The sequence below is a fragment of the Peromyscus maniculatus genome, chromosome 8 (assembly GCF_049852395.1).
Source record: "Peromyscus maniculatus bairdii isolate BWxNUB_F1_BW_parent chromosome 8, HU_Pman_BW_mat_3.1, whole genome shotgun sequence".
Lineage (NCBI taxonomy): Eukaryota > Metazoa > Chordata > Mammalia > Rodentia > Cricetidae > Peromyscus > Peromyscus maniculatus.
The window spans coordinates 1,496,560-1,524,483 of NC_134859.1; the positions used below are offsets into that span (position 1 = coordinate 1,496,560).

The 27,924-nt window shown below is 43.1% G+C and overlaps 2 protein-coding genes and 1 pseudogene across 11 annotated transcripts in view; 1 reads left to right on the forward strand and 2 right to left on the reverse strand.

The window, feature by feature from the left end:
- The window catches only part of Bfar (bifunctional apoptosis regulator), a 37,654-nt gene extending 28,519 nt beyond the window's left edge, over nt 1–9,135 (reverse strand). For 2 of the 5 annotated variants that reach the window (XR_013053141.1, XM_006983886.4), the window contains exon 1: nt 8,995–9,135. The gene's annotated coding sequence lies outside the window, so the exon portion shown is untranslated. Of the gene's footprint in view, nt 1–8,091; nt 8,196–8,361; nt 8,492–8,994 lie in introns of those variants that run through there. The other 3 variants (XR_013053142.1, XM_042283512.2, XM_042283515.2) reach the window with 2 other exon arrangements.
- LOC102920018 (periphilin-1 pseudogene) lies at nt 2,349–9,135 on the reverse strand (annotated as a pseudogene). 3 transcript variants are annotated; one of them, XR_013053144.1, is made up of 3 exons: nt 8,362–8,397; nt 8,092–8,195; nt 2,349–3,898 (listed from the first exon to the last, which is right to left on the reverse strand). The product of XR_013053144.1 is annotated as a periphilin-1 pseudogene, transcript variant X2 (transcript). The 3 variants fall into 3 exon arrangements; XR_013053143.1 differs by lacking the exons at nt 8,092–8,195; nt 8,362–8,397 and adding an exon at nt 8,995–9,135; XR_013053145.1 differs by lacking the exon at nt 8,092–8,195 and having other exon boundaries at nt 8,362–8,498.
- A 13,920-nt stretch (nt 9,136–23,055) lies between these two features.
- Nucleotides 23,056–27,924, forward strand: part of Parn (poly(A)-specific ribonuclease) — a 167,485-nt gene continuing 162,616 nt past the window's right edge. The window contains exons 1-5 of one of the 3 annotated variants that reach the window (XM_042283507.2): nt 23,056–23,222; nt 23,640–23,717; nt 25,193–25,272; nt 25,759–25,826; nt 25,906–25,987. In XM_042283507.2, the coding sequence (XP_042139441.1) occupies nt 23,204–23,222; nt 23,640–23,717; nt 25,193–25,272; nt 25,759–25,826; nt 25,906–25,987 (327 nt within the window). In that variant the 5' untranslated portion in view covers nt 23,056–23,203. Of the gene's footprint in view, nt 23,312–23,639; nt 23,718–25,192; nt 25,273–25,758; nt 25,827–25,905; nt 25,988–27,924 lie in introns of all 3 variants that reach the window. The other 2 variants (XM_042283508.2, XM_042283509.2) reach the window with 2 other exon arrangements.

Here is a 27,924-nt window from a genome sequence, read left to right on the forward strand (position 1 = left end):
TTAGATTCCACAAACTAATCAATTAGTTCCAGGCCAAGTGAAGATGGATAAAACTTAAAGAATGGCAGCCAGGCAGTGGCACACGCCTTTAATCCCAGCACTCGGGAGGCAGAGCCAGGTGAATTTCTGTGAGTTTAAGGCCAGCCTGGTCTACAAAGTGAGTTCCAGGACAGGCTCCAAAGCTACACAAAGAAACTGTCTCAAAAAACCAAAACCAAAAAAACCTTAAAGAATGGCACCTGAGGTTGACCTCTGACCTACACACACACACACACACACACACACACACACACACACACACACACACACACACACCCCACCACCACCACCACCACCACCACCACCACCAACAACAACAACAACAACAACAACAACAACAACCAAATATCAGTTATTATGATTGTACCTAATTTGAGGAATAGTATTTTTAGGGTCTATTTCAGATTCTGTCTAGAAAATATCTCAACCACCTCTTTTGCAAGTTATGTGAGAAAAAAACAAAACAAAACAAAACCTCACTTTAGGGCTGGAGAGATAACTGGAGATGACTCAGTGGTTAGAGCAATGGCTGCTATTCCAGATCCCAGCATCCACATGGCAGCTCACAAGCATCTCTAACTCCAGCTCCAGGGGATCTAGTGTCCTCCTCTGGCCTCTGCAGACACTGCATGTATGTGGTACACAGACATCCACTCAAACACATATAATAAAAATCTTTCAAAAAAAAAAAAAAAAAAGGCTAGATGGTGGTAGCACACACCTTTAGTGCCTTCAATCGCAGAACTCAGGAGGCAGAGGCAGCTGGATCTTTGAGTTTGAGGCCAGCCTGGTCTACAGAGAAACCCTTTCTTGAAAAACCAAACCAACAACATCAACAACAACAAAAGCCATTTTGGCTTCTGTGAGCCTCTGATTAGACTGTTTCTTCTCATTACACATTATCTAGTAACAGGAAATAAAGAGAATGGCTGGTGCTTGTTGAGTCTTATAATCTAAAAGGTACACTAGTCAACTGGGAAAAGCAGTATATCATTTCCACTTTACAGCTGAGAAAATGGAAGCCAATCTGTAATGGGCAGAATTCAGTTATAAATCAGTCTGCCATTAGTTTGTATTTTAACCTAAGGGGGGAAAATCATGGAGACTGCCATCATACCATCCCAATGAAGTATTTAATAAGTATCAGCTCAAAGGACTGATTCACTCCTTTATCATCTAGTCCACACCACAGTGCTACAAACTGTATAGATGAGAAAAACAAACCAGGATTTGACACTATCTGGAACATGAACTCCAACTGTTAGACGTTTAGGTGAGTCTGATGCTACGGGGAACATCTGAATTCTAAGCAGGAGGGCAGGCCTGGTCTAGGAGACCACTATAAATAGTGGCAGAATACTTCAGTGTCCACCCATCTCTCATGACTACCAAGTAAAAAGTAATGTGCCCAGTTAAGTGAGGCAAAGGTCACGAATGGCCGTAAGAACAAAATGTTAGTGAAGAGAATGTTAGTGGAATTCCTATAGACAGAAACACTGGCTCTTCCAATAAAAGGCAGAAGCATTTCCAGTCTCTGTCTAAAACCTTCTATTTTTCCAATTCCAAAAAGACTCTTTCTGGAGAAGATCGAAGGTCAGTAGGCTAAAGATAGCATGCTCTTTTAGATGTTGACTTGTTGCCTGAATTTGGATCGCCTTAAGTTGTGTTGGGCAAAACTAGGGCAGTCTAAGAAAGGCATCAGGCTGAGCCTGCCGTCTGCTGTCTCTGGGGCAGACATCTGAGGACCTATTCTGCACTACACCTAGCAGTTGTTCAACAACTCAGAAAGCTATTAAGAAAACAAACAAAACAAAAAGCCTAGCGTGGTGGTGGTGGTGGTGGTGGTGGTGGTGGTGGTGGTGGCGGCGGCAGCAGCACACACCTTTAATCCCAGCACTTGAGAGGCAGAGGCTGGGAGAATCTCTGAGATTGAGGTTAGCCTGGTCTACAGAATGAGTTCCAAGACAGTCAAAGCAGGTACACAATGAAACCCTATCTTGAAAACAAAAACAAACAAACAAAAAAGCAAACAAACAAACAAAAACCCCAAACCGAAAAGCTTACAGGGGTTACCAAGTAACACATGCCCTAATAGTTGGTTTAAAATATCCACTTTGATCCTGGGATTATAGCTTAGTGGAAGATCAGGTACCTAGAATGCCAAAATTCTGAGTTTAATCCCTAGTACCACACATATACATTCATCAATTCAACTCATATTACAAGCTCACATGTCTTTTGATGATTCAGACCATTCCTATACTTTTTATTTTCTTAAGATACCAAAGTACCAGTTTATTAAAATAATATACTTTAATGTAGGATCATTTTAATACAAGTAACAAAGCCTAAGAAAAGGCCAATAAAATCACAAAATGCTAATTTTTACATGCTATCATTTACTATGAAGTTAAATCTCTAACTATAAAGTATACTTGGGCCACACATTCTTGTCCTTGGAAGACTACAGAACATGAGTAAGCAGAAAGCTGCTCCCAGCAGGCTAAAACACTCAATGAAATCGGCATGTATATGAATTAGAAGGCTCTATAAAGTGGAATAGAGTTCTGAATAGATTATTTTAAGCTGACCATTTTAGATTTTTCTTGACACTGAAGTATTTCTCATCACAAAAATTCCACATTTGAAATATTTATGCAATTCTGGAATAACAATCAAGGAACGTTTTTCTGCTAGAGCTCCAATTCTTAGGAAGCATCATACTCTGCAATGAACTGTCTGAGCTCTTCCACACACCGCTCACTTATTTCATGTAAATTCTGCCTAAATGCAAATTGAATGGACTTTTCTAATGAAGGATCTTTTTCAACCAGCATTTTCACCACCATCCCAAAGGTTTCACAGTCTTGGTGGTATGCTTGCTCAATTTCCTTGGTTTTTGATGCTATTGCTTTAAAGCGATCGGTTCGTTGGTCACTGACTAATTCTGTGCCTTCTGTTCTGTTTGACTCAGGTTCCTGTGGCTGATCCATAAGTAACGGTTCTGTGAATCCAACTTCAAACTCAGAAATTTTAGGTAAGTCACCTTCATCTGCCATCTTTGGATTTTCTACCGCCTGCCTGCTGGTAGCTTCAGGAAGTCCATTTTCATCGAAGTTGTTGAGTTTGTCTAAAATTTCTGATGAAGGAACTGCTAAAGAACTTAATGGGTATGTGTCTCCTGATGTTTTCCAAGACTGGCCAGGTCTGTTTTGACCTCCTTCCGGCTTTTCCTCTCTGTCCCATCTGTAGGAGGCATTAGCATGCGTGGATGTCCTAAGCTGTGACCAATGGGAAGAATACTGTTCGCTTCCTTTTGGTGAGTGCCCTCCACTAGATCCAGATCTGCTGTGTGGGGAGTCTTTTTGACCTATATTTGATTTTCTGAAAAAACAAGAAGTCCCTTTATAGGGAGACCACTGTCTTGAATAATGGGAAGAGGAGGAACATTTTCTTTTAAAATCATCTTTTATGTCCCTGCACTCACGCTGTTGGCTTGCAGAAAGACCATCTCCCGTTCTCCTAAGGCCAGATTCATCGCTGTGGGCATTCTGAGGAAGTACTTTGTCATATGGTCTGTTAGACCATATCTCATCTCTTCTGTACAGTGATCTTGGACGGTGACCAAGGATAACAGGGATGTGAAGCATGGATGGCTGGGCTGGTCACAAGTTCACCAAAGCAGTCCTAATGGTCCTTTAATGGGCACTGAGACATAGGTAGGCCTCAAAATTCACCTGCACCCTAGATAGGCTGGACTCTAGAAGATATGGGCTTCAGTGTGGATTGATGGCTTGAGGTTCCAGGATGCTGACACGCAGGCTGCCACAGGAGTAGTTAGAGGTCTGGTTGGTACGTGCTGGTGAGTAAAAGTCAAGTATAAACTGCCTTGCATTGTTTTTTGTGGGAACAATAGGCTTCTTACAACCTCTGAAAAGTCAGTGCACACCTTATAGATGTATAAAAATTTTAAAAAGGTAGCCGGGCGGTGGTGGCGCACGCCTTTAATCCCAGCACTCGGGAGGCAGAGGCAGGCGGATCTTTGTGAGTTCGAGGCCAGCCTGGGCTACCAAGTGAGTTCCAGGAAAGGCGCAAAGCTACACAGAGAAACCCTGTCTCGAAAAAACCAAAAAAAAAAAAAAAAAAAAAAAAAAAAAATTTTAAAAAGGTGCCAAAAGGCACCTGTCTATAACAATACTTAAAGTCAAATCTATCTGTAAACCCAACTCTCCCCAGTTTACTGAGCTCTCTATCAGAAATAGGCCTGTTCTCCACCAGCAGTCTCCCAAAGTGCCTAACACTGCGCTGGTTACAGCAACAACATTCAGCTGGGCGTAGTGGTGCACATCTTTAATCCCAGCACTCAGGAGATAGAGGCTGGAGGATCTCTGTGAGTTCAAGGCCAGCCTGGTCTACAAACTAAGTTCTAGGACAGCCAGGGGTGTTATACAGAGAAATTCTGTCTTGAAAACAACAAAAACAAACAAACAAACAAAAAACAAAAAAAAACCACAAACAAACAAACAAACCCCAAAACCAAAAAACCACAACAAACCTGTGACTCAAGACTTTCCTCTTTCCTTTATGCCAAACCCATTCCATCTTCACTCTTAACCCTGACAAGGGCAGAATTGCAGGAGAGTCCTGGTTCTGCAGCCTGCTCCCCCATACAACAGCCTCCTTATAAGTCCCATCTACCTCTTAAAGAGTAAAATGCACTTGTTAACCTCATCCCTATACTTTGCACATAATATTCCAGCCATTTTGTCTCTCCAAATCCTGGGCTCCCTGAATTCTAGAAATCAAGCCACAGTCAAGCCTATTATATCACAGAACGGCTATAAAATGGGGCTCTAGATATTTGCAGATGTAAATTGAAGCAACAGATATTTGAATCTTTATCAATGTAGCTCTTAATACCTTCATCAGAATCCCGTGAGAAACTTGGTGAACTTGAACTAGATGTCTGAGAACAAGGCAGGGAGTACATAGTCCTCCTTTGGTATCGGCTCCAGGACTTCCCAGAGGTACCAGAACCTGAGTCTGCAAATCCTTTTGGGCAAGGACAGTGTTTACATGTGGCCTATGCACTGTATTCTATATTCCTTAGTTCTTTGTTGTTGTTGTTGTTTTCAAGACGGTGTTTTTCAGTAGCCTTTGCTGTACTGGAACTTGCTCTGTAGGTTCACCTGCCTCTGCCTCCTGAGCACTGGGATTAAAGGCATGCACCACCACTGCCTGTCTCTCTTAGTCATCTCTTACACAAGTCCAGTACACGAGCAACCACAGTAGGCCTGACTACAAAGTACACAAGAGCAAAATGCCAGGTAAACAATGCCCATAGTGCTGCAGAGACTGCGGATCCGTGAAATGGGAGGAAGCTATCTCAGGATGTACATGCCTTCACAGAGCTTCATTCCTCTGGATTCAGTGTAGTGCTTAGCATGTGGCAAGTTCCAATTTTGTAATTTGGAACTTTCTGGATTTTTCTGGCAGAGACAGGGATTGAACTCAGGACCATTGTACATGCTAGATACACTATATTCTCCATCCCAAAAGTTAACTTAAAAATTCTTTTCCTTTCCTGCTGTTGAATTTGTAGATATGCAATCCATGGATCTGGACCTATGTATTTGAAACAAGTGCTTCACAAGACTGCTTCACAAGATGGCTATCATGAGCCTGGAAGTTTAGGACTACATGTAATCTACATGTAAATGCCTAAATATGTCTTAGACTATGTATGGCTGAAGTGAAACTTAAATACCACTTCCTATTCTTTTTGTGAATCTCTCTTTTTCAATGATTGAATTATCTTCTTAGAGCAAAATCTCCATCAAATTCCTCCTTTGCTCAAAACCTTCCCCACTAACCTGGATCTGATGTCACAAGCCTATAATGCCAGATATGAGTGTTGAAGGCAGGAGAACCAGGTATTCAAGGTCACCCTTAGTTCAAGCTAAGCCAGTGATACATGAAACCGTCTCAAAACAAAACATTCCCTACTACAAAAAAAATTAAAACCCAGATGGGAGATATTCACTTAAGAATCTGCATGGCTAGACAGTAAACTAACTTTTCTAGTGCTAGAACCTGAAACCAGAATTTTGTAGACTCTAAACAGATGCCGTGGCCGTCAGCCCTAATCCATATAACTAAGGCTTTGAACTTGCAATCTTACTGCCTCAGTCTACCAAGTAGCTGGGATTAAAGTCTGTGTCACCAGGCCTTGACTTGTTAAACCACCAAGTCTGGCTGTCAAACTAACATTTTCACTTACAGCACGAATGCTAGAGACAGAATGAGTAAGTTAAATCTTAGCTCAACCATTAGCTGCATGATCTCAGGCAAATCATTTAACTTTCTTTACATTATCTGTAAAATGGAGCTAATAACAATACAGCCTCGCCGGGCGGTGGTGGCGCACGCCTTTAATCCCAGCACTCGGGAGGCAGAGCCAGGCGGATCTCTGTGAGTTCAAGGCCAGCCTGGGCTACCAAGTGAGTTCCAGGAAAGGCGCAAAGCTACACAGAGAAACCCTGTCTCGAAAAAACCAAAAAAAAAAAAAAAAAAAAAACAATACAGCCTCAAGGGGCTATTACAAGACAACTCTGAATAGTTCCTAGCACACATGACAATGTTATTTCTATTAAGCTTCTGTTCACAGAGCACAATGTAGTCCCACTTATAAACCTCTGCTCCTTGAGTGCTTTATTTTTCATATACTCCTGAAATGACTAAGGTACACCATCCTGTCTTGACTATATTTTGTTTGTTCTCAGCCCTCTATTCCCTTTCCCTAGTGGTCACATCTGCCTTGGCAACACATTTGAGGTTATGTCTAAAATAACTACCATGCTCTGCCAGGAATGAACATTTAAGGTTACTCTGGCCTTTGATGTAAATTACGGTCTGTGGTTTTTGCCTTTAAAAACCTCTATCCCTGAGCTTTGGCACCAAGACATTTTTCAGAGCACAACCCCACTCTTGGTCTAGCCATCATTTCATCATTGAAAAAGAACTTAAAACTTTTAATTGACTTAATCAATAACTATCTTATGTCAATAACTATCATTACACTCCCATCTGTTAAGATTTCTAAATCAAAAGTATCCACTAACAAGATCCAAATGTCTTTGATGATTAATCCACTCCAAGTGAACAGATCCTGTCTCTATGCAGCTTGTGAGGCTTCTCTGTGTCACCTAATCTCCTGGACTATGTGGCAGACTGCTTGCTTGCTTACTAGGTTCTATCATTAGCCGTGTATAAACTGGGCATGGTGGCACACACTTATAATCTCAGTACTCAGGGGAAACTGCCATTTGCCTAAATCCAGATTTCTAAGTCATGAGATTGGGAATCAAAAGAGGGAAATTCTATCACCAGTGTCAATTTAGAGTTTCATTTTCCCTTCTGTATTTCCTGTTACCAGATTCAGAAAGCCAGGAAAGTCAAAGTCCAAGAGTTATTTTTGGCCAGCCTGGTCTACAAGGACCCTATGTCAAAAACAAGCCAGGCATGATGGAGTGTGCTTTTAATCCCTGCAATCCAAAGGGATTTAAATTCCTGCCTCTGATGGATTCCCTAGTTCAAGGCCAGCCTGGTCTGAGTTCCTGAGCAACCAGGACTACATACAGAAACCCTGTCTGGAAACAAAAACAAAACCCCCAAAACTGCCACCCCACCACACCCACCCTAAAAGAAACAAACCAAAATAAGTCTTCAGAGTGAAGCTAACCTAGGCTCCCAACCTGGTCACCTTTGTTCTCCTTGAGCCTCATTATTTCCCATTTACCAGTCTACACTAATATCAACGTTAAAGGATTGCTAGAAATAGATGCCAAACTGTGTCCACAGCTAGGTAAAAAGTTTGCTGGATGATTGATTGATATTAATGAGATTACTAATAGCCGAATTTTACTGAATGGTGACTAGTGTTGTTAGCATACATCTGAATGCTGGAGGGAAAAAAAGAGGGGGAGGGGGTCTAAACAGCCCAAGAGTATGATTTTCCCATCAGGTTTGTGGAAGATAAACCCAGGCACATACCAAGCACTTGGGTCAGGACACATCCAGGCTGTTTACAAAATAGCAGTAACAAGAACAAACAAAACTGCATAAGGCACGTGCAGTCCGTACTGGGTCTCGGGTGTCTAAAGACAGAGGAAAATTTCGTATTGGCCTCTCTGGTGTGAGGTTGGGGCCACTCCAAGGACGAACCAATGGGCTTCCGCGGGGACGACCCATCGGCGACAGCTGCGGGCATAAGGCTTTCACTTACTTTCTCTTTTCTACCAAAGTTAGGGGTTCGCCCCTTACCCAACTAGAGATTCCCAGTTAGATGATACATCGTCTCGACCGGGCGGTTGGTGGTGCACGCCTTCAATCCCAGCACTCGGGAAGCAGAAGCAGGCGGATCTCTGTGAGTTCGAGGCCAGCCTGGACTACAGAGCCAGTTCCAGGACAGCCAGGACTTCACACAGAGAGACCTTGTCTCGAAAAACAAACAAACAAACAAAAAAAAAACATCTCTTTCAAACACACACACACCCTTTCTACAACATTTCTGATTCGTGAGTACAGCAATGAGAAGAGCGAAGCTCTAGGTCAACTCAGTGTGACTTTGGAGTTCGATGTTCCCTTTTCTGCGTTCTCATTATGAACCGTCTGCCTTGGGACAGGAAGGCTTCGGATCTAGCGGACGTGGCGGGCACCCCTAAGCCGCAGGTGTGTGGAATCAAGACCCCCTTGTCTGCCACCCCCGGGAGCGAATGGCTCGGACCCAGACCCCGACGCGGGCAAAAGTCCGGCAGGGACGCTTGTAGCGCCCAGGCCCGGGTGAGGGAGGGCCCGCGAGCCTGGGCTCACCCTGCCGGTGCGGCTCGGGGAGCGGGTTCGTTCCATCTCGAGCCAAGCGCCTTGCTGCCCCGTTACCATCCCCACCGCGCTCACCTCGTCACTAGTCCCGGGACCCACTCCGAGCCCTGCGGAAGCAGAGGGAAAGCAGCCGGCCTCGCTTCCGGAAATAACCCAGGTCGGCCGGCTGACCATGCGCCGTCCCCTACACCATAGACTCCGCAGACTCAACCCCAGGCGACCTCCCCACTGCCTAGAGCGGCCGCTCCAGGGAATGGTGCGCCGCATGCGCACTAGTGCGGCCCGCCCACTTTTGTCTGGTTGGAGCTCCGCAGTCACAGCCCGAGGGTGGGGAGGTGTTTTTCCACTAAGTGTGCCTACTGGAGCTTGTTGCCGTGTTTAGATGAGCTAGCTTTGGTCAGATATTAAAATAATTCTCTCTCACTGCCCCGTATGCACCACAATAAATCTTACTTTCACGTTCATGCAGAAAACCACAGAGGCAGTGCTTAAAGTTTCGTTTATAGAGTCGGGATTTGGAATACAAGGACTTGATCACGTCTACCCCGCTGCTACCCACCTCGGTCTGGATCTGTTGAGAGAACTCACGGTCGATTAGACATCGTGAGACCAAACCAGGAACAGTATACCTTACAAGTTAATGGGAGACCAAAACGGAAAGTATACTTTGCAGGTTAAGGGTTCTGTTTGCAGTTAGACAGTTACGAATCAGTTCCTCTTTGAACTATGTTAAGTCCTTGCAAGTTCAGGTTTTCTTTCTCTCTTTCTTTCTTTCTTTCTTTCTTTCTTTCTTTCTTTCTTTCTTTCTTTCTTTCTTTCTTTCTTTCTTTCTTTCTTTCTTTCTTTCTTTCTTTCTTTCCTTCCTTCCTTCCTTCCTTCCTTCCTTCCTTCCTTCCTTCCTTCCTTCCTTCCTTCCTCCCTTCCTCCCTTCCTCCCTTCCTCCCTTCTTCCTTCCTTTCTTCCTTTTTCTTTTCTTAAATAATTTTAGCCAAAGCTGCCCTGGAACTAGCTCTGTAGACCAGGCTGGCCTCAAATACACTGCCTGACTCTGCCTCCTGAGTGACAAGATTAAAGGTGTGCGCCATCACTGTTGGTCAATGTTCCTATTTGTAATGAAGTTTCTGTTTAGCCAGCTAGAGTGGCGAATGCCTTTAGTTCTAGCACTTGGGAGGCAGAGGCAGGCTGAGTTCAAGGCCAGCCTGGTCTACAAAGCGAGTTCCAGGATAGCCAGGGCTACACAGAGAAACCTTGTCTCTAAAAACCAAAGGTGGGGGCAAGGAGCATAAGTTCCTGTTTGTCATGTGTTAAGTCCTTGAAAGTTAAAATTTCTATTTGTAGAATAAATTCCTGTTTCTTATGTAAACTGTCTGCAACCCCCTTCACTCCCATTGCAACTCTATTCACGGGTGAACCCCATTACCTTGTTCCCTCCTCCTTTTCTTTATTGCTCTCTAACAATGAGTAACAGCAGCTGGGCGTTGGTGGCGCACACCTTTAATCCCAGCACTCAGGAGGCAGAGGCAGGTGCACCTCTGCACTAAAACAACACAGAGAAACCCTGTCTCGGAGAACAACAACAACAACAACAAAAAATGTGTAACAGTTAATTCCCTCACCCTGGTGAGCACCTTATCTTTCTCATAAAAGGGCTGCTCTCTCAAATCTCAGTTTAGGGTGAGACAGCAGGCTGGCCAGTCCCTGGGGCACCCCAAAGTACAGACAGCTTTAATTGGATAATCTTGGATTTGGTCTTGTCTCCTAGAAGATTCTCAGGTTTAACAACATCTTTAAGTTGTTGGACATGGGCTGGGGATGAATCCCAGGTGTAGTGCGTGCCTGACATACTTGTGCATCAAATAACCTGACTGGGCGCAGTAAAACACCGGTCCCAGCAACCAGGCAGGGCGAGGGAGAAGCTATCCCTTAACGTTGGAGTGTATTTGAGACCAGCCATCTCTAAATGAATAAATAAGAGTAAAAATGATCTCTGCTAGTGCAAAGAAGTGTGAATTTACTTTCCAGAGAATAACCTATCAAAAGTATAAACTTTTTTCTTCATTGTGATAGGAGTTACGTAACAGAATTTACCATTTTAATTATTTTTTTCCTTTTTGAGACACAACCTTTGTAGCCCAGGTTAGTCATGAATTTGAGATCCCCTCAAATCTACCTCCCCAAATGTTTTAAGTACAGGTGTGTGGAGGAGACCCCTTCCAGAATGGGAGTTCCCTCCCAGGCCCTGGTTAGGCACAAACCACACCCAAAATACTATTTTCACCGAGGGATCCTTTACCAATAGTGGAAGAAAGGTTAAAGTGGCTACTTTCTGACTCAGGCAGAAAAACAGCAGCAAATTGACTTTACAGGTGTGATTTCTTAAGAAGAGAAAAAGGGGAGGTGTGGTTAGAATGGGCTAGGATGTGGTGATGTATTTCGTTTGGGCATGTTAATTAGGAAACCCTCGATCTTTGATCGCTAGATTTTAATACTTTGTGGCTGGAACTTGGTAGTCAGCCACAGGAGGAGGACGTGGACAAATGAGGGAATAGACGGTGGTGGATAACTATAGGAATATAATCTAATGATTAGCAAATAAAAGGGAATGGGCCAGGAGGTGGTGGCGCACACCTTTAATCCCAGCACTCAGGAGGCAGATGCAGGCGGATCTCTGTGAGTTTTAGGCCAGCCTGAACTACAAAGTGAGTTCTGGGGGGGGGGCAAAAAATAAATAAATAAATAAATAAATAAATAAATATGTGGTATTGTGTTCCCCAAAATATTGTGTACCTTAATAAACTTACCTGGGGTCAGAGAACAGACAAGCCACTAGTTAGGCAGTGGTAGCACACGCCTTTAATCCTAGCATTCCAGAGACAGAAATCCCTCTGGATCTCTGTGAGTTCAAGGCCACATTGGAAATAGCCAAGCATGGTGACACACGCCTTTAATCCCAGAAAGCCAGCCTTTAATCCCAGGGAGTGGTGGTAGAAAGCAAAAAGATATATAAGGCATGAGGACAAGAAACTAGAGGCATTTGGCTGGTTAAGCATTTGACTGGTTAAGCATTCAGGCTTTTGAGCAGTAATTCAGCTGAGACCCATTCCGGATGAGGACTCAGAGGCCTCCAGTCGGAGGAGACAAGACCAGCTGAGGATCCGGCGAGGTGAGATAGCTGTGGCTTGTTCTGTCTCTCTGATCTACCAGCATTGACCTCAATAACTGGCCTCGGGTTTGATTTTATTAATAAGAACTTTTAAGATTCCTGCTACATAAATAAATAAATAAATAGGAGGAGGAGGAATGGGAGAGACTGGCAAGGTCTGCCTGAGCCGTGCTCACCGTGCTCACCGTGCTCACCGTGCTCACCGTGCTCACCGTGCTCACCGTGCTCACCGTGCTCACCGTGCTCACCGTGCTCACCGTGCTCACCGTGCTCCAGCCAGCCCAAGTCCTTTCACACTCATCTTTTTTTTTTTTTTTTTTTTTTTTTTTTTTTTTTTTTTTTTTTTTGGTGTGGGTTTTTGATAGTCCTGTGTAGTCCTGACTATCCCAGAACTCGCTTTGTAGACCAGGCTGGCCTCGAATTCACAGAGATCCACCTGCCTCTGCCTCCTGAGTGCTGGAATTAAAGGAGTGAGCCACCACCACCTGACCACACTCAGCAATTTTAGGAAGAAAAGAGATGGAGGAGTGAAAGGAGGAGGACATCAGGGGCAGACACCCAGCTACACAGCAAGCCATGGAGTACGAGTGAGATTTACAGAAGGAAACCCTGTCTCAAAAACAAAAAAAAGGCATTCTGCCTGAGGCCAGCCCAGGGTCCAGCTGCTGATTATGCAAAGCCCAACAACTTGGAGGCGTTGGTGAGATTGCCCTACTGATCAACCTGTTTAGCGGAGATCCATTCGGGAGAGGTCTCAGAAGCCTGCAGTGTGAGGAAACAAGATCAGCTGAGGAGTTGGCGAGCGAGCAGAGTGTGACCCCAGAATAGATAAGGCCCCATCTCCAGACCAGCAGACCAAGTCTCTAGCCCCTAGACCCCAGGGGCATATTACCTGCCCCTCCCCCAGCCATTGGAGCCCAAGGGACCCGGCAGCTGCCTTTCTCTGCTCTCCTACCAAGAAAACCAGCCCCTGTGACCGCAATGATCACAGGAGTCATAAGCCCACCCTGCAGAGACTAGGAACAGCCACTGGAGCCCCAGTGACTGGACAGCTGCCTCTTTCCCTGCCCCCTCACCAAGAAAACCATCCCATGTGACACCAACAACCATCAGAGCCATGAGCCCACCCTGCACAGATTGGGAACAGCTGCTCCCTGAGACGGAACCCACTAACACGGATTGGACTAAGCTGCTCCTGGAGAAACATAGCCCATCAGCACTGATTTGACCAAGAACTCCCAGTGGACCAAGACTACCAATTGGAACAAGAGAGGCACCCTCAGACACAGACACCGCCTGCACTGAGCGGAGGAAGAGATGAGTAGACACCAGTGCAAAAATACAGGCAACAACATAAAGACCTATATGGCAACATCAGAACCTAGTGATTCTACACCTGCAAGACCTGAACATACCAAATCAGAAGAAACAAAAGAAATGAATCCTAAAAATGACTTTAAGAAGATGACAGAGGCCCTTAAAGAGGAAATGAAAAACTCCCTTAAAGAGGAAATGAAAAATTCCCTCAAAAAATGGAAGAAAACACAAACAAAAATTGGAATAAATCAAAGAAAGCCAAGAAAAAGCAATTAAACAGATGAAGGAAACAATTCAAGATTTAAAAACTGAAATTGAGACAATAAAGAAAACACAAACTGAGGGAATGCTGGAAACAGAAAATCTGACTAAACGAACAGGAACTACAGATGCAAGCATAACCAACAGAATGCAAGAGATGAAAGAGAAAATCTCTGAGTTGAAGACACAATAGAAAAAATAGATTCGTTAATCAAAGAAAACACTAAAGACAAAAAAGTCATAACACAAAACATCCAGGAAATTTGGAACACCATGAAAAGACCAAACCTAAGAATAATAGGGATAGAAGAAGGAGAAGAATACCAACTCAAAGGCACAGAAAATATATTCAACAAAATCATAGAAGAAAACTTTCCCAGCCTAAAGAAAGAAATACCTATGAAGATACAAGAAGCTTACAGAACACCAAATAGACTGGATAAAAAAAAAAAAAAAAAGGCCCCTTGCCACATAATAATCAAACAACTAAACACACAGAATAAAGAAAAAAATATTAAGAGTTGCAAAGGAAAAAGGCCAAGTAACATATAAAGGCAGACCCATCAGAGTAACACCAGACTTGTGAATGGAGACTATGAAAGCTAGAAAGTCCTAGACAAATGTTATGCAGACACTAAGAGACCACGGATGCCAACCCAGACTATTATACTCAGCAAAACTCTCAATCACCATAGATGGAGTAAACAAAATATTCCACGATAAAACCCTGGAGGAGATGGGAATGGGGGGTGGGCTGGGGGGAGGGTGGGAGGTGGGCTGGAGGAGGGAGGACAGGGGAATCTGTGGCTGATATGTAAAATTAAGTTAAATTATAAAATAAAAAAAAAAAAACAGATTTAAACAATACCTAGCCAGAAATCCAGCCCTACAGAAAGCACTAGAAGAAAAAATCCAACCTAAGGAAATTAGACACACCTATGAAAACTCAGGCAATAGATAATCCCACACCAACAAATATCAAAGAAGGGAAACATAACACTAACACCAAAAAAATAACAGGAATTAACAATCACTGGTCATTAATATCCATCACTATCAATGGTCTCAACTCACCTATAAAAAGACACAGGCTGGGATGGAGAGATGGCTAAGAGGTTAAGAGCACTGCTTGTTCTTCCAAAGGTCCTGAGTTCAATTCCCAGCAACCACATGGTGCCTCACAACTGTCTATAATGAGATCTGGTGCCCTCTTCTGGCCTGCAGACATACATGCAGGCAGAACACTGTATACATAATAAATAAATAAATCTTAAAAAAAAATAAATAAATCTTTAAAAAATGTGAAAAAAAAAAAGGACAGGCTAACAGAATGGATACGAAAACAGGATCCATCCTTCTGCTGCATACAAGAAACACACCTCAACGTCAAAGACATACACTACCTCAGAGTAAAAGGCTGGGAAAAGGTTTTCTAGTCAAATGGACTTAAGAAGCAAGCTGGTGTAGCTGTCCTAATATCTAATAAAATAGCTTCAAACTAAAATCGATCGAAAGAGATCAGGAAGGACATTACATATTTATCACAGGGAAAAACCACCAAGATGAAGTCTCAATTCTGAACATTTATACCCCAAATACAAAGGCACCCACATCTCTAAAGAAACATTACTAACGCTTAAATCGCACATCAAACCCCACACACTAGTAGTGGGAGATTTCAACACACCACTCTCACCAATGGACAGATCTACCAGACAGAAACTTAACAGAGAAATAAAGGACCTAACAGTTGTTATGACTCAAATGGACTTGGTAGATATCTACAGAACATTCCACCCTAACACGAAAGAATATACCTTCTTCTCAGCACCCCATGGAACCTTCTCGAAAATTGATCACATGCTCGGTCACAAAGCAAATCTCAACAGATACAAAAACATTGGAATAACCTGCCTTAAAGTTAGATTTCAACAACAAAAACTATAGGACGCCTACAATCACATGGAAACTGAATAATTCCCACCTGATGCACCAATGGGTCAAAGAAGAAATAAAGAAAGACATTAGAGATTTCCTAGAATTCAATGAAAATAAAACTACAACATACCCAAACTTATGGGACACTATGAAAGCAGTGCTAAGAGGAAAATTCATAGCATTGAATGTACACATAAAGAGGTTGAAGAAATCTCACACGAGTGACTTAACAGCACACCTGAAAGCTCTAGAACAAAAAGAAACAAACTCACGCAGGAGGAATAGATACCAGGAAATAATCAAATTGAGGGCTGAAATCAATGAAATAGAAACAGAGAACAATTCAAAGAATCAATGAAACAAAGAATTGGTTCTTTGAAAAAATCAACAAGAGAGATAAAGCTCTATCCAAATTAATCAAAAGGCAGAGAGAGAGAGAGTGCATCCAAATTAACAAAGTCAGAAATGAAAAGGGAGACATAAGAACAGACAACGAAGAAATCCAGAGAATCATCAGGTCATACTTCAAAAACCTGTACTCCATAAAATTGGAAAATTTGAAGGAAATGGACAATTTTCTGGATAGGTACCACATACCAAAGTTAAATCAAGACCAGATAAACTATTTAAATAGACCAATAACCGCTAAGGAAATAGAAGCAATCATTAAAAGTCTCCTAATCAAAAAAAGCCCAGGGCCAAATGGTTTCAGTGCAGAATTCTACCAGATTTTGAAAGAGGAGCTAATTCCAATACTCTTCAAATTGTTCCACACAATAGAAACAGAAGGAACATTACCAAACTCTTTTTATGAGGCTACAGTTACCCTGATACTCAAACCACACAAAGATGCAAACAAGAAAGAGAATTACAGACCAATCTCCCTCATGAACATTGATGGAAAAATACTCAACAAAATATTGCCAAAATGAAAGCAAGAACACATCAAAAAAAGTATCTACCATGACCAAGTAGGCTTCATCCGAGATGCAAGGATGGCTCAACATACGAAAATCTGTCAATGTAATACACCATATAAAAAAATAGAAAGAAAAAACCACATGATCATCTCATTAGATGCAGAAAAAGCCTTTGACAAAATCCAAAACCCCTTCATGATAAAGGACTTGGAGAGATCAGGAATACTAGGAACATATCTAACCTTATAATAAAGGCAATTTACAGCAAGCCAACAGCCACCATCAAATTAAATGGAGAGAAACTCAAAAACGATTCCACTAAAATCAGGAACAAGACAAAGCTGCCCACTCTCCCCATATTTATTCAATATAGTACTTGAAGTTCTAGCTAGAGCAATATGACAATAAAAGGAGATCGAAGGGATAGAAATTGGAAAAGAAGAAGTCAAACTTTCCCTATTTTCAGACATAAGTGACCCCAAAAATTCTACCTGGGAACTCCTACAGTTGATAAACTCTTTCAGTAAAGTGGCAGGATACAAGATTAACTCAAAAAAGTCAGTAGCCCTCCTATACAGAAATGATAAAAGAACTGAGAAAGAAATCAGAGAAACATTACCCTTTACAATAGCCACAAGTAATATAAAATACCTTGGGGTAACACTAACTGAACAAGTGAAGGACCTGTATAATAAGAACTTTAAGTCTCTAAAGAAAGAAATTCAAGAAGATATCAGAAAATGGAAAGATCTCCCATGCTAATGTATAGGCAGGATTAACATAGTAAAAATGGCAATCCTACCAAAAGCAATCTACAGATTCAATGCAATCCCCATCAAAATCCCAACACAATTCTTTACAGACATGGAAAGAACAATACTCAACTTCATATGGAAAAACAAAAATCCCAGGATAGCTAAAACAATAAATCAATGTCTGGAGGCATCACCATCCCTGACCTCAAGCTCTACTATATTACTATAGTAATAAAAACAACTTGGTACTGGCATAAAAACCAACATACAGACCAATGGAATCCAATTGAAAACCTTGACATTAATCCACACACATATGAACACCTGATTTTTGACAAAGAAGTCAATACTATACAATGGAGAAAAGAAAGTATCTTCAACAAATGGTTCTGGCATAACTGGATGTCAACATGAAAATAGATTCATATCTGTCACCATGCACAAAACTCAAGTTCAAGTGGATCAAAGACCTCAACATAAATCCAGTTACACTGAACTTGATAGAAGAGAAAGTAGGAACTAGTCTTGAACTCATTGGCACAGGAGATCACTTCCTAAATATAACTCCAGTAGCACAGACAGCGAGAGCAACAATTAATAAATGGGACAACTTGAAACTAAGAAGCTTTTGTAGGGCAATAGACATAGTCAATAAGATGAAAAGACAGCCTACAGAATGGGAAAAGATCTTCACTAACCCCACATCTGACAGAGGACTGATCTCCAAAGTATATAAAGAACTCAACAAACTGGACATCAAAATACTTAATAATCCAATTAAAAAATGGGCTACTGAGCTAAATAGAAAATTCTCAAAAGGAGAATCTCGAATAGCTGAAAGACAGTAAAGAAATTGCTCAACATCCTTAGTCATCAGAGAAATGCAAATCAAAACTCTGAGATACCATCTTACACCTGTCAGAATGGCTATGATCAAAAACACTAATGACAATCTATGCTGGAGAGGATGCAAAGCAAGGGGAACACTCCTCCACTGTTGGTGGAAGTGCAAACTTGTACAACCACTGTGGAAATCAGTGTGGCGGTTTCTCGGAAAATTGGAAATCAACCTACCTCAAGACCCAGCCATACCACTCTTGGGCATATACCCAAGGAATACTCAATCCTACCACAAAGATACATGCTCAACTATGTTCATAGCAGCATTATTCATAATAGCCAGAACCTAGAAACAACCTAGATGCCTGTCAACTGAAGAATGGATTAAGAAAATGTGGTACGTATACACAATGGAGTACTACTCAGCAGAGAAAAACAATAACATCATGAAATTTGCAGGCAAATGGATGGAACTAGAAGATATCATCCTGAGTGAGGTAACCCAGACTCAGAAGGACAAACATGGTATGTACTCACTCATAAGTGGATACTAGAATAAAGCAAAGGACAATCAGACTGCAACCCACAGATCCAAGGAGGGTACCTAGCAGAGAGGACCCTAGGATGACTGTGGCTTATAATAAGTTTTGTTTTTTTCCAATTACTGGGCATGCTTTAGTAAAACATTTCACTATTAGGATAAGAATTTGTACCGTATCAAGCTGATGAAAGGATATGCTGGCTGTACTTTCAGGAGGGGAGGCTAAAATCTTTTTAGATTATGGGTTAACCTATAGAAAAATGTCTATTTAAATCAAACAGTGAAAGGTAACATGAATAGGAATCTCACTTGCACAACTTAAATAAAACATAGTTCTCTGAACAGATGAAGATAGGTTTCTTCTTCCCAGAATCTAATCAATATTTATATGAATAATTCAGCTATCATTCGGCTTAAAAGTGTTCATTGGGGAATGTTATCATTTTTACTGTTTTCTACAGAGAAAATATTTTCCAGTTTCTAATAACCCTGGACTTTCGAATTATAATCTGTTTTTATGTTTTAAAAAAAAGTCTGTATGAAAAAAAAAAAAAGCCGGGCGTTGGTGGTGCACGCCTTTAATCCCAGCACTGGGGAGGCAGAGCCAGGCGGATCTCTGTGAGTTCGAGGCCAGCCTGGGCTACCAAGTGAGCTCCAGGAAAGGCGCAAAGCTACACAGAGAAACCCTGTCTCGGAAAAAAAAAAAGTCTGTATGATTAAACCCCACCCGAAAAAAAAAGTCATTGCCTGTCCCCTCAAATTCTGTTTCACAAGTTCTCTGTGTTGAATTGAATCATATAATATAAAACTTCATGCCACCCCCTAAACTTTTTAAATTAAGTTAATTTATTTATGTTACATGCTGACCACAGTTTTCCCTCCCTCCTCTCCCCCCATTCCCTACCCCACCTCCTCTTTGGCCCCCAATCCACTCCTTGGTTTTTGTTCAGAAAAGGGCAGGTCTCCCATGGATATCAACAAATCGTGTATATCAAGTTTTGGTAGGACTAAGTTCCTCCCCTTGTTGGAAGGCTGGATAAGACAACCCAGTATGAGGAATGAGGTTCCCAAAAGCCAACCAAAGCAGTGGGGCCACTGTTAGGAGACCCACAAGTAGATCAAGCTACACAACTGTCACATATATGTAGAGGGTCTTGGTTAGTCTCATGCAAGCTCTCTGGTTGTCGGTTCAGACTGAATTGACATATGAGCACAGGTTAATTGATTCTATGAATTCTCTTGTGATGTCCCTGACCCCTCTGAGTTGTACAATCCTTCCCCTCTTCAGCGAGATTTCTGAAGCTCTGTGTAATGTTTGATTTTGGGTTGCCAATGAAGCCTCTTTGATGACAATTGGGGTAGACACCAATCTATGAATATAACAGAATATTATTGGGCATCATTACATTGACTTTTTCTCCAGTCATGTTTGGTTCTATTCTAGGTCTCTGGGTCATCCAGCCTCTAGTTCCCGGCACTCCAGGCAGTGTCAGGGGTGGGCTCATTCTCATGGCATGGGTCTCAGGCTGGACCAGTCATTGGTTGGCCACTACCACAAGCTCTGGGACACCCTTAACCCAGCACATCCCATAGGTAGGACAGACTGTAGGTCAAAAGTTATGTGGCTGGGTTGTTGTCCCAGTCCCTCTACTGGAAGTCTTGCTTGGTCATGGGAGATGGCCAGTTCATGCTACATATGCACTATTGCCAGGAGTCATAACTGGGGTCATCCTTATAGATTCCTGGGAGTTTCCCTTGCACCAGGTTTCTACCTGACCCTGAAATGCTCCCCCTTGCAGCCATCTCTTTCAGTACCCCCCACCCATCACACCTTAAAATTTTGTGAAAGTCTGATATTCATTCTGTTTTTTTTGGTTTTTCTTGGGATTCTTTCTGAGCAGTCCTCTGTCTCCACTGCCATCCATTTCAGGATGTCATGAATGCTCTCTTGTTGTCTCTTCTTATATCGTTTATTTTCACTCTTTTTTTCTTTTGAGACAGAATCTCACTGTGTAACTGACCAGTCTGGTACTCAGAGATATGCCTGTTTCTGTCTCTAAGGTGCAGGAATTAAAGGCATATGTACCACCACACCCAGCTTTTTTTTTTTTTTTTATTCATTTCACTCTTTTTTTTTTTTTTTTTTTTTTTTTTTTTTAGAGACAATGCCCTGGCTGTCCTGGAACTTGTTCTGTAGACCAGGCTGGCCCCAAACTCACAGAGATCTGCCTGCCTCTGCCTCCTGTGTCCTGGGATTAAAGGTGTGTGCACCACCACTCAGCTTTTATTCACTCTTAATGAGGATCCTATCCAGGTCTTTTTTTTTTTTTTTTTTTTTTTTTTTTTTTTTGGTTTTTCGAGACAGGGTTTCTCTGTGTAGCTTTGCGCCTTTCCTAGGACTCACTTGGTAGCCCAGGCTGGCCTCGAACTCACAGAGATCCGCCTGCCTCTGCCTCCCGAGTGCTGGGATTAAAGGCGTGCGCCACCACCGCCCGGCTCTATCCAGGTCTTTTTAAACATTTTTATTATTTTTAATTATGTGTATGTGTGTGTCTGTGACTGAGTGGGCACTGTGCAAGTGAGTGCAGGTGCCATGAAGGTCAGAGGCCTGGAAATGGAGTGACAGACAATAATGAGTTTCCTGATGTGGTTGCTGGGAATTGAACTCAAGTCCTCTGCAGGAGCAGAGCATACTCTTAACCACTAAGCAATCTTTCTAGTCCCCCCTTTCCAAGTTTATAGGCAAGGCTCCCCTTTTCTTTAGGATCGCTGTCATGTCTAATGCTCTTCCTCCCACCAGGAGGTCTGATCATGGTCTCTTTCTCCTAATAAATCTCATTCATGGCGTGTAATTATATGTCAACTTCCTTTCCTGGACTGACCTTGATTTCTTTTTTTTTTCTTTTCTTTTCTCTTTCTTTTGTGACCTTGATTTCTATTGTATTGCTACTATTATTGTTACAGTTAACACATAGCAAGGCCCTGTTTAACCCCCCCCCCCAATCCCCTGCTCCCCTGCTCAATAACAAACCAATTAGTTAGTATACAGATCTATTTGTATATAATTCTCTGTCTATCTATCTATCTCTATCTCTCTCCAGGGTTTCATTATGTAGCCCTGGCTGTCTTGGAACTTACTATGTAGACCAGGCTGGCCTGTAACATGGAAATCTGCTTGTCCCTGCCTCCCAAGTGCTGGGATTAAAGGCGTACACCACCACCACCACCACCACCACCTGGTGAGATTTTTTTTGAAAGACCAGGTTAGATTTATTCACTCAACCAGTTTAATAAGAACATCTATTATGTATCAGTCCAGCAAGCGACAGGCTTTGGGGGACCAACAACAATCTCCAGCCAACACAACCCAGCTATAAAGGCTCCAGCTTTGCCCTCCTTTATTAGCTAAGAAGCCCTGCATCCTCATCACTCTCTGTTGCAGCACCTTGCTCTTCATCTCCATAGCAACGATCAAGTTTCCAAAGGGCAAGTCTGATTTCTGCCTGTTTTTTTCCTTCCTACCCCAAGTTTGCAGCTCCAATGGGACAATCACCATGCTTTCTCATCATGGTATCCCCATCCTACCAGAGTGGCAATGGAACAGGAACTCAGTACACAGGAGCTGAGAGACAGTTACATTTACATGATAGCACTTGCTGTCAAATCAACAAGACGAGTACAGATTCCCAGCACCCATGTCAAAGCCAGGCACAGCCCTGCAGGCCTGTAACTCCAGCCTTGGGAGGCAGAGACTGGCATCTTAGGAGCTCTCTGGCCAGCCATTCCAGCTGAAACAGCTTCAGTGAGAGACCTTGTCTCAAGGAAGGTGGAGAACAAGAGAAGACACTGAGGTCCTCAGTTGCCTACCATTGAGGGGCACTAAACACAAACACACACACACACACACACACACACACACACACACACACACACACTAAGCAAACAATATTATATGTATGTATATATATATATTTATTTACTTATTTTTAGGCAGATTCTCATTATGTCGCCTAAGTGGCCTCGAATTTGCAATTCTCTTGCCTCATCTTCCTCAGGTCTGGAATTTCAGGTCCAGAGAGAACGGTTCAAAAATCTCTAGATCAAGCCTGGCAGTGGAGGTTCATCCCTTAATCCCAGCACTCTGGAGACAGAGTTCGAGGCCAGCCTGGTCTACAAAGCCAGTTCCAGGACTGCCAGAGCTGTTACACAGAGGAACTCTGTCTTGAAAAGCCAAAAACCAAACCAAAACAACAAAATCTCTTGACCAATCAGATGTCAGAACAGGAACTTCTTTAGCAATTTGGCCAGGGTTTGGGACTTTGCTAGCGACAGCCCCTCTTCCAGGCAGCGGGAAGGCCCTCAGCCTCCGCCCGCCCCGACGGTGACGCACTCTGACGCAGGCGCAGCGGCGCGCGCTGTTTCCGGAAGTGTCCACCGCGGTCTGTTCCGTGGCTGCCTCCGACGCTCCGGTGGCTGCTCTTCGCTGCGGAACTCTGCGCGTGGACCGGTGTCGGCCTGGGCGGGGCCAGGGTTCCGTCTGAGCGGCAGAATGGAGATAATCCGGAGCAGTGCGTGTCCGCCGCGTACCCCCCTTGTCTCCAAGCCGACCCAGCGTGCTAGGCCTAGACCTCGTGTGCTTCGCGGGGCCCCGGGCCAAGTCAGTCCTGCTGGGCTTTGCATCCTCTGAAGCCGGTGGTGTTGGAGGGACTGCCCCTCTGCGAAACTGACACCTTTGGAACCTTTGCTTTCCTCTTCCCCGTGCATCTCCTCTGGCCTAGCCCTCTTTAGTCGTGCACACTTCGGGTCTTGACTCCTCTGCCTAGCCACCCCTGAAGAAGTTGTCTCCCTGTGGTCCTTGCACACCTTAGGGACTTGTCCGTCTCTTCCGTGGCCCTGGGCGCTCCTCCGGACCCTTCTCCCATCTTTTAGTTGGTGGGCAGGAAGGCCGGCCACCTGTTCTGAGCTTCTTCTTGGTTTCTCTACAGATTTTAAGATTAATCTTCACAAAGTGTACCAGGCCATAGAGGAGGCTGACTTCTTCGCCATCGATGGGGAGTTTTCAGGTATCACTCCCTTGAAAGCTCTGGGCTTACACCTTGTATAGCTAAGACTCTTTTCGTAATCTTGCTGGTTATGACAAAAGCGTAAGAAAGATGCAGTGGTTCTCTGATTGGTCAGGCTGTGAGGTTTGTAGATAGAGATTATGGTTCTAGTGCTGCTTAAAACAATTTAGGTGTATATGGTTAAAAAGCAGGGGATGTAGTTCTTTTATTGTTGTTCTCCCCCGCCCCCAACCCCCAGGCTTTCTCTGTGTAACAGCCTTGGTAGTCCTGGAACTCTCTTTGTAGACCAGGCTGGCCTTGAACTCACAGAGATCCGCCTGCCTCTGCTTCCTGAGTGCTGGGATAAAAGGCTTGCGCGCCCCAGGCCCTCTCCATCTAATTTTAAAAAATACATTCACTTGTTGAACCTAGAGCTGGCCATTTCAGTTAGAGGTTGGCCAGCAGCCCCCAGGATCTTTCTGTTTCTCCCCACCAGCCCTCCAGTGCTGGGGTTACAGGTGTGTGTTGCCATGCTCGGTTTTTATACAGTGAAGGTCCAAACGCAGGTCCTTTCGTTTGCATGGCACACACTTTATCCTTAGAGCCATTTCCCCAGCCCTGTTTCAGTTGTTCTTAAGTAGTTTTGCAATTTGGTGGCATTAATTACACACATGTTGCTATGCAGCCAGTCCCATCCATTTCTGGAATTTTTAAAAATCTTAGACAGACAGATTGCTTGCTCATGGGCGCACTCATTACCCCCTTAGCCTCTGTCGGCCGTCGTTTGTCTTGGTTTGTGGCTACTCTAGACACATCATGTAAGTGAAATCTTACAGTGTTTTGTGACTTGCCAGGGCCACACTTGGAAGGCAAATAAGGATATTACTTGATGTTTTAGTGGAAATCTGTATTGCTTAGCTCAGGAGATACATGTGTGCATGCATGTGTGTTTGTGTGTGTTTGCATAAGTGTGTGCACATACATATGCATGAATGGAGGCAAGAGTTCAACACTGGATGCTTTCCTCAATCAAACTCTACTTTTCTTTCTGTTTTTTTGAGACAGCATCTCTTATTGAACCTAGAATTCACTGATTTTACCTGATTGTCTGTCTGGCCAGTGTGCTCCAGGGATCCATTCTCCCCAGTGCTGCATGTAGCTGTTTGCATCGGTTCTGGGGATTCCAACTCAGGTCCTCATGCTCACACAGCAAGTGTTTTGCTGACTGATCCATCCCCAACCCCTAATTATTATTTTTCTATGAATGTAGGAATCCAACCTGGGCCCTCTCATGTGCAAGGCAAGCAAGCACTTCTACCAGTGAACTATATCCACTGCACACATTAATGTTAATTTTGAAAAAGTGTGATATAGACACCGAATTAATTTTAACTAATAGGAATATGAATAGGCACTGTGGAGACTGACACTCTAGCATGTGACAGTTTTATACTGGCATTTATTAATGAGCCCAATCCTTATTTTTTATGATCTAGGAATCAGCGATGGACCCTCAGTCACTGCATTGACAAGTGGTTTTGACACCCCAGAAGAGAGATATCAGAAGCTTAAAAAGGCAAGTGGACATGCTTAAAAGTCTTTTTCTCTGTCACGTAGATCCTGCTGTTGAATTATGAAGAGGTGGAATCATTAAACTTACACTTCCATGTTTTCTAAGTGAGGTGTGTCTTCTCAACACCAACCACGAAATAATACTTTTGTGGTGTTTAAAATAGCAAAAAGTATTGTTTGCTGGAAAACATTCTGAGGAAGAGCTATTATTTCTTAAAATTAATTTGATATATAGGAAATAAATATGATGTAATTATTGTAGTAACTTGGAAACAGGCCTAATGCTCTGGGGATGACAGACGGCTTCTTAGCTGGGAACACAGTTGTGTATGAATGAGTAAGACTTTTCATGTATAGCCTGCAGTCTGTCCCCACTGGTCTGTTTTACTGAAGTTTTATTGAGTGATTCAGAAAACCACCAGATTGAGAATACTTGTTCATGTCAGATATGTGGCTCTCTTGTGACTGATGTTTTATTTTCCTTTTCCAGCATTCTATGGACTTCTTACTGTTTCAGTTTGGCCTTTGCACTTTTAAGTATGACCACATAGATTCCAAGTAGGTTGTCTTAATGGTTGGGAATTCCTAAGCTGTCTGCTGGTATCACCCCTAAGTGTCCTTTCTCTTGTTTTTCCAGGCACATAACGAAGTCATTTAACTTCTATGTTTTCCCCAAGCCTTTCAGTAGGTCCTCACCAGATGTCAAGTTTGTTTGCCAGGTCAGTAGTGGAACTGCATTTTTCCGTTTATGAAGTGCTATTGGGATGGAGTGGAAGTATAGCATTTCTTTAGATTTAGCTCTAGGGGCTGGAGCTGTAGGCCAGTTAGTAGAGTGCTTGCCCAGCATGAATGATGCCCTGGGTTCCAGCTCCAGTACCACATAGTGGTGCATGCCTGTGATTCGGCCTTGGGAGGGAGGTGGAGGTAGAAGTTAGAAGTCATCCTTGACTACATAGTGAGTTTGAGGGCAGTCTGGACTATATGAGACTCTGTTTCAAAAACAAAAAGCAACCCTCCTCCCCGCCCCCGAAAAACCAAACCAAACCAAGCTTTGGGTAAGTTATCTCACCTTTCTGACCTTTATTCTTAGATTTTTAAATTAATGACATTGTTATCTCCTCTTCATTTCAGAATATTATAAGGAATAGGCTATAAAGATAAGCAGATGGAAATTAGATCGTGAACTTTATTATAATAAAGCTGGGTTGGGGGTCATGGCATTGCAGTGGGACTCTCTTTGGGACTTCTGCGGTCTTCCTCTGCATTTATCCTATAGCAGGACCCACAGACTTCTCCTCACCTCGTTGTCTTTGTTCCTTTCTCAAGGGTGGAGCTTTATTTTCTGAAAGAGTCAAACTTCTTAAACCTGGGTCCTTTATCTTAACTCTCCAATTTGGAAACAGAAGGTGGAAGAGACTCCGTTTTCTTTTTGAGAAGGGCACCAAGTAGAGATGCAAGGAGACTTGAGACTTTTGGTAGCTGGCTTGGCAGACACTAGATAAGTAAAGTTTCCTTCTGCCTGCTTGTTATTTGTCATCACGGATAAGGAGAGTAAACGTGGGCCTGCCTCTCTTCCCTGTAATCCTGCAGCTTAGGGTCTCTCTCCTTAGTAACATGAGTTCATCTTTGTCTTTTCCTTTTTTACCATAAAAGTAGTAATGCAGCTGTGGACATCCAGAGGATGACTACTGGGTACTTCCTTTCTAAGTAGCAAGATAAGGGCTGGCAGTGTAGCTTAGTAGGTAGAGTGCTTGCCTGCTATGCACAGGTCTTTGAATTTGATTCCCAGCACTTGCATAAACTGGGCAAGTGGCACATACCTGTAATTCTAGGGTCTCATGTATGATAGGTAAACATTTTATAAACCGAGCTACCTCCCTGGCCCTAAAGTTGTTTTGCTGTTGTTGTTTGCTTGTTTTATTTAAAAGTACAACTGCAGGAGCTCTCCTACAGCCGTAGAAAATCAGGGTATACCAGCCAGAATCTGTAGTCCCAGGCTCTATGTTGAGACAGGTGGATTCTGAGGGGAGGTGCCTGCTGGCTGGCTAGTCTGGCTGTAAAGGCAAGCACCAGGTTCAATGAGAGACTATGTCTCAAAAATTAAGGTGGAGACTGATTGAGGAAAATACTCAGTGTTGACCTCAGGCCTCCACATATGGCTGAGTATGGGTGAGTTGAGTGCACCTTTGCACACATGTATATATAGATGTGTATATATCACATACAGTCAAGTGCATATATACACACAGCAAAGTAGAGAGTGATGTGAAGATACAGGTACGCATAAGCACATGTACCACCGCCCCCATACTACATACACATATACACACACATACATCCACATAGACACACGCCCACATCTGCAGAGCTACATTTTACAAAGGAGTTAGATGTTAGAGTCTGAACAGATTAAAATTATGTCATAGTTCTCAGAGAATTCTTATCCTTAAGTCATCTGGGACCTACAGGCAGAGTAGCTTACCGTGTCCTTGAACATTAAATGTGTTTAGCACTGAGCTGCTAGGTAAGGTGGAGGGATGGGCTGGGGAGTCTGCCTAACCCGGGGCTCGAGGTGGAGTGCAGCAAATGGGCTTGCAAAATGGCATTTATATGCTTTTGTCTTCTTTTCCTGTTTCCGCACCTTCTCTTTGTTGTC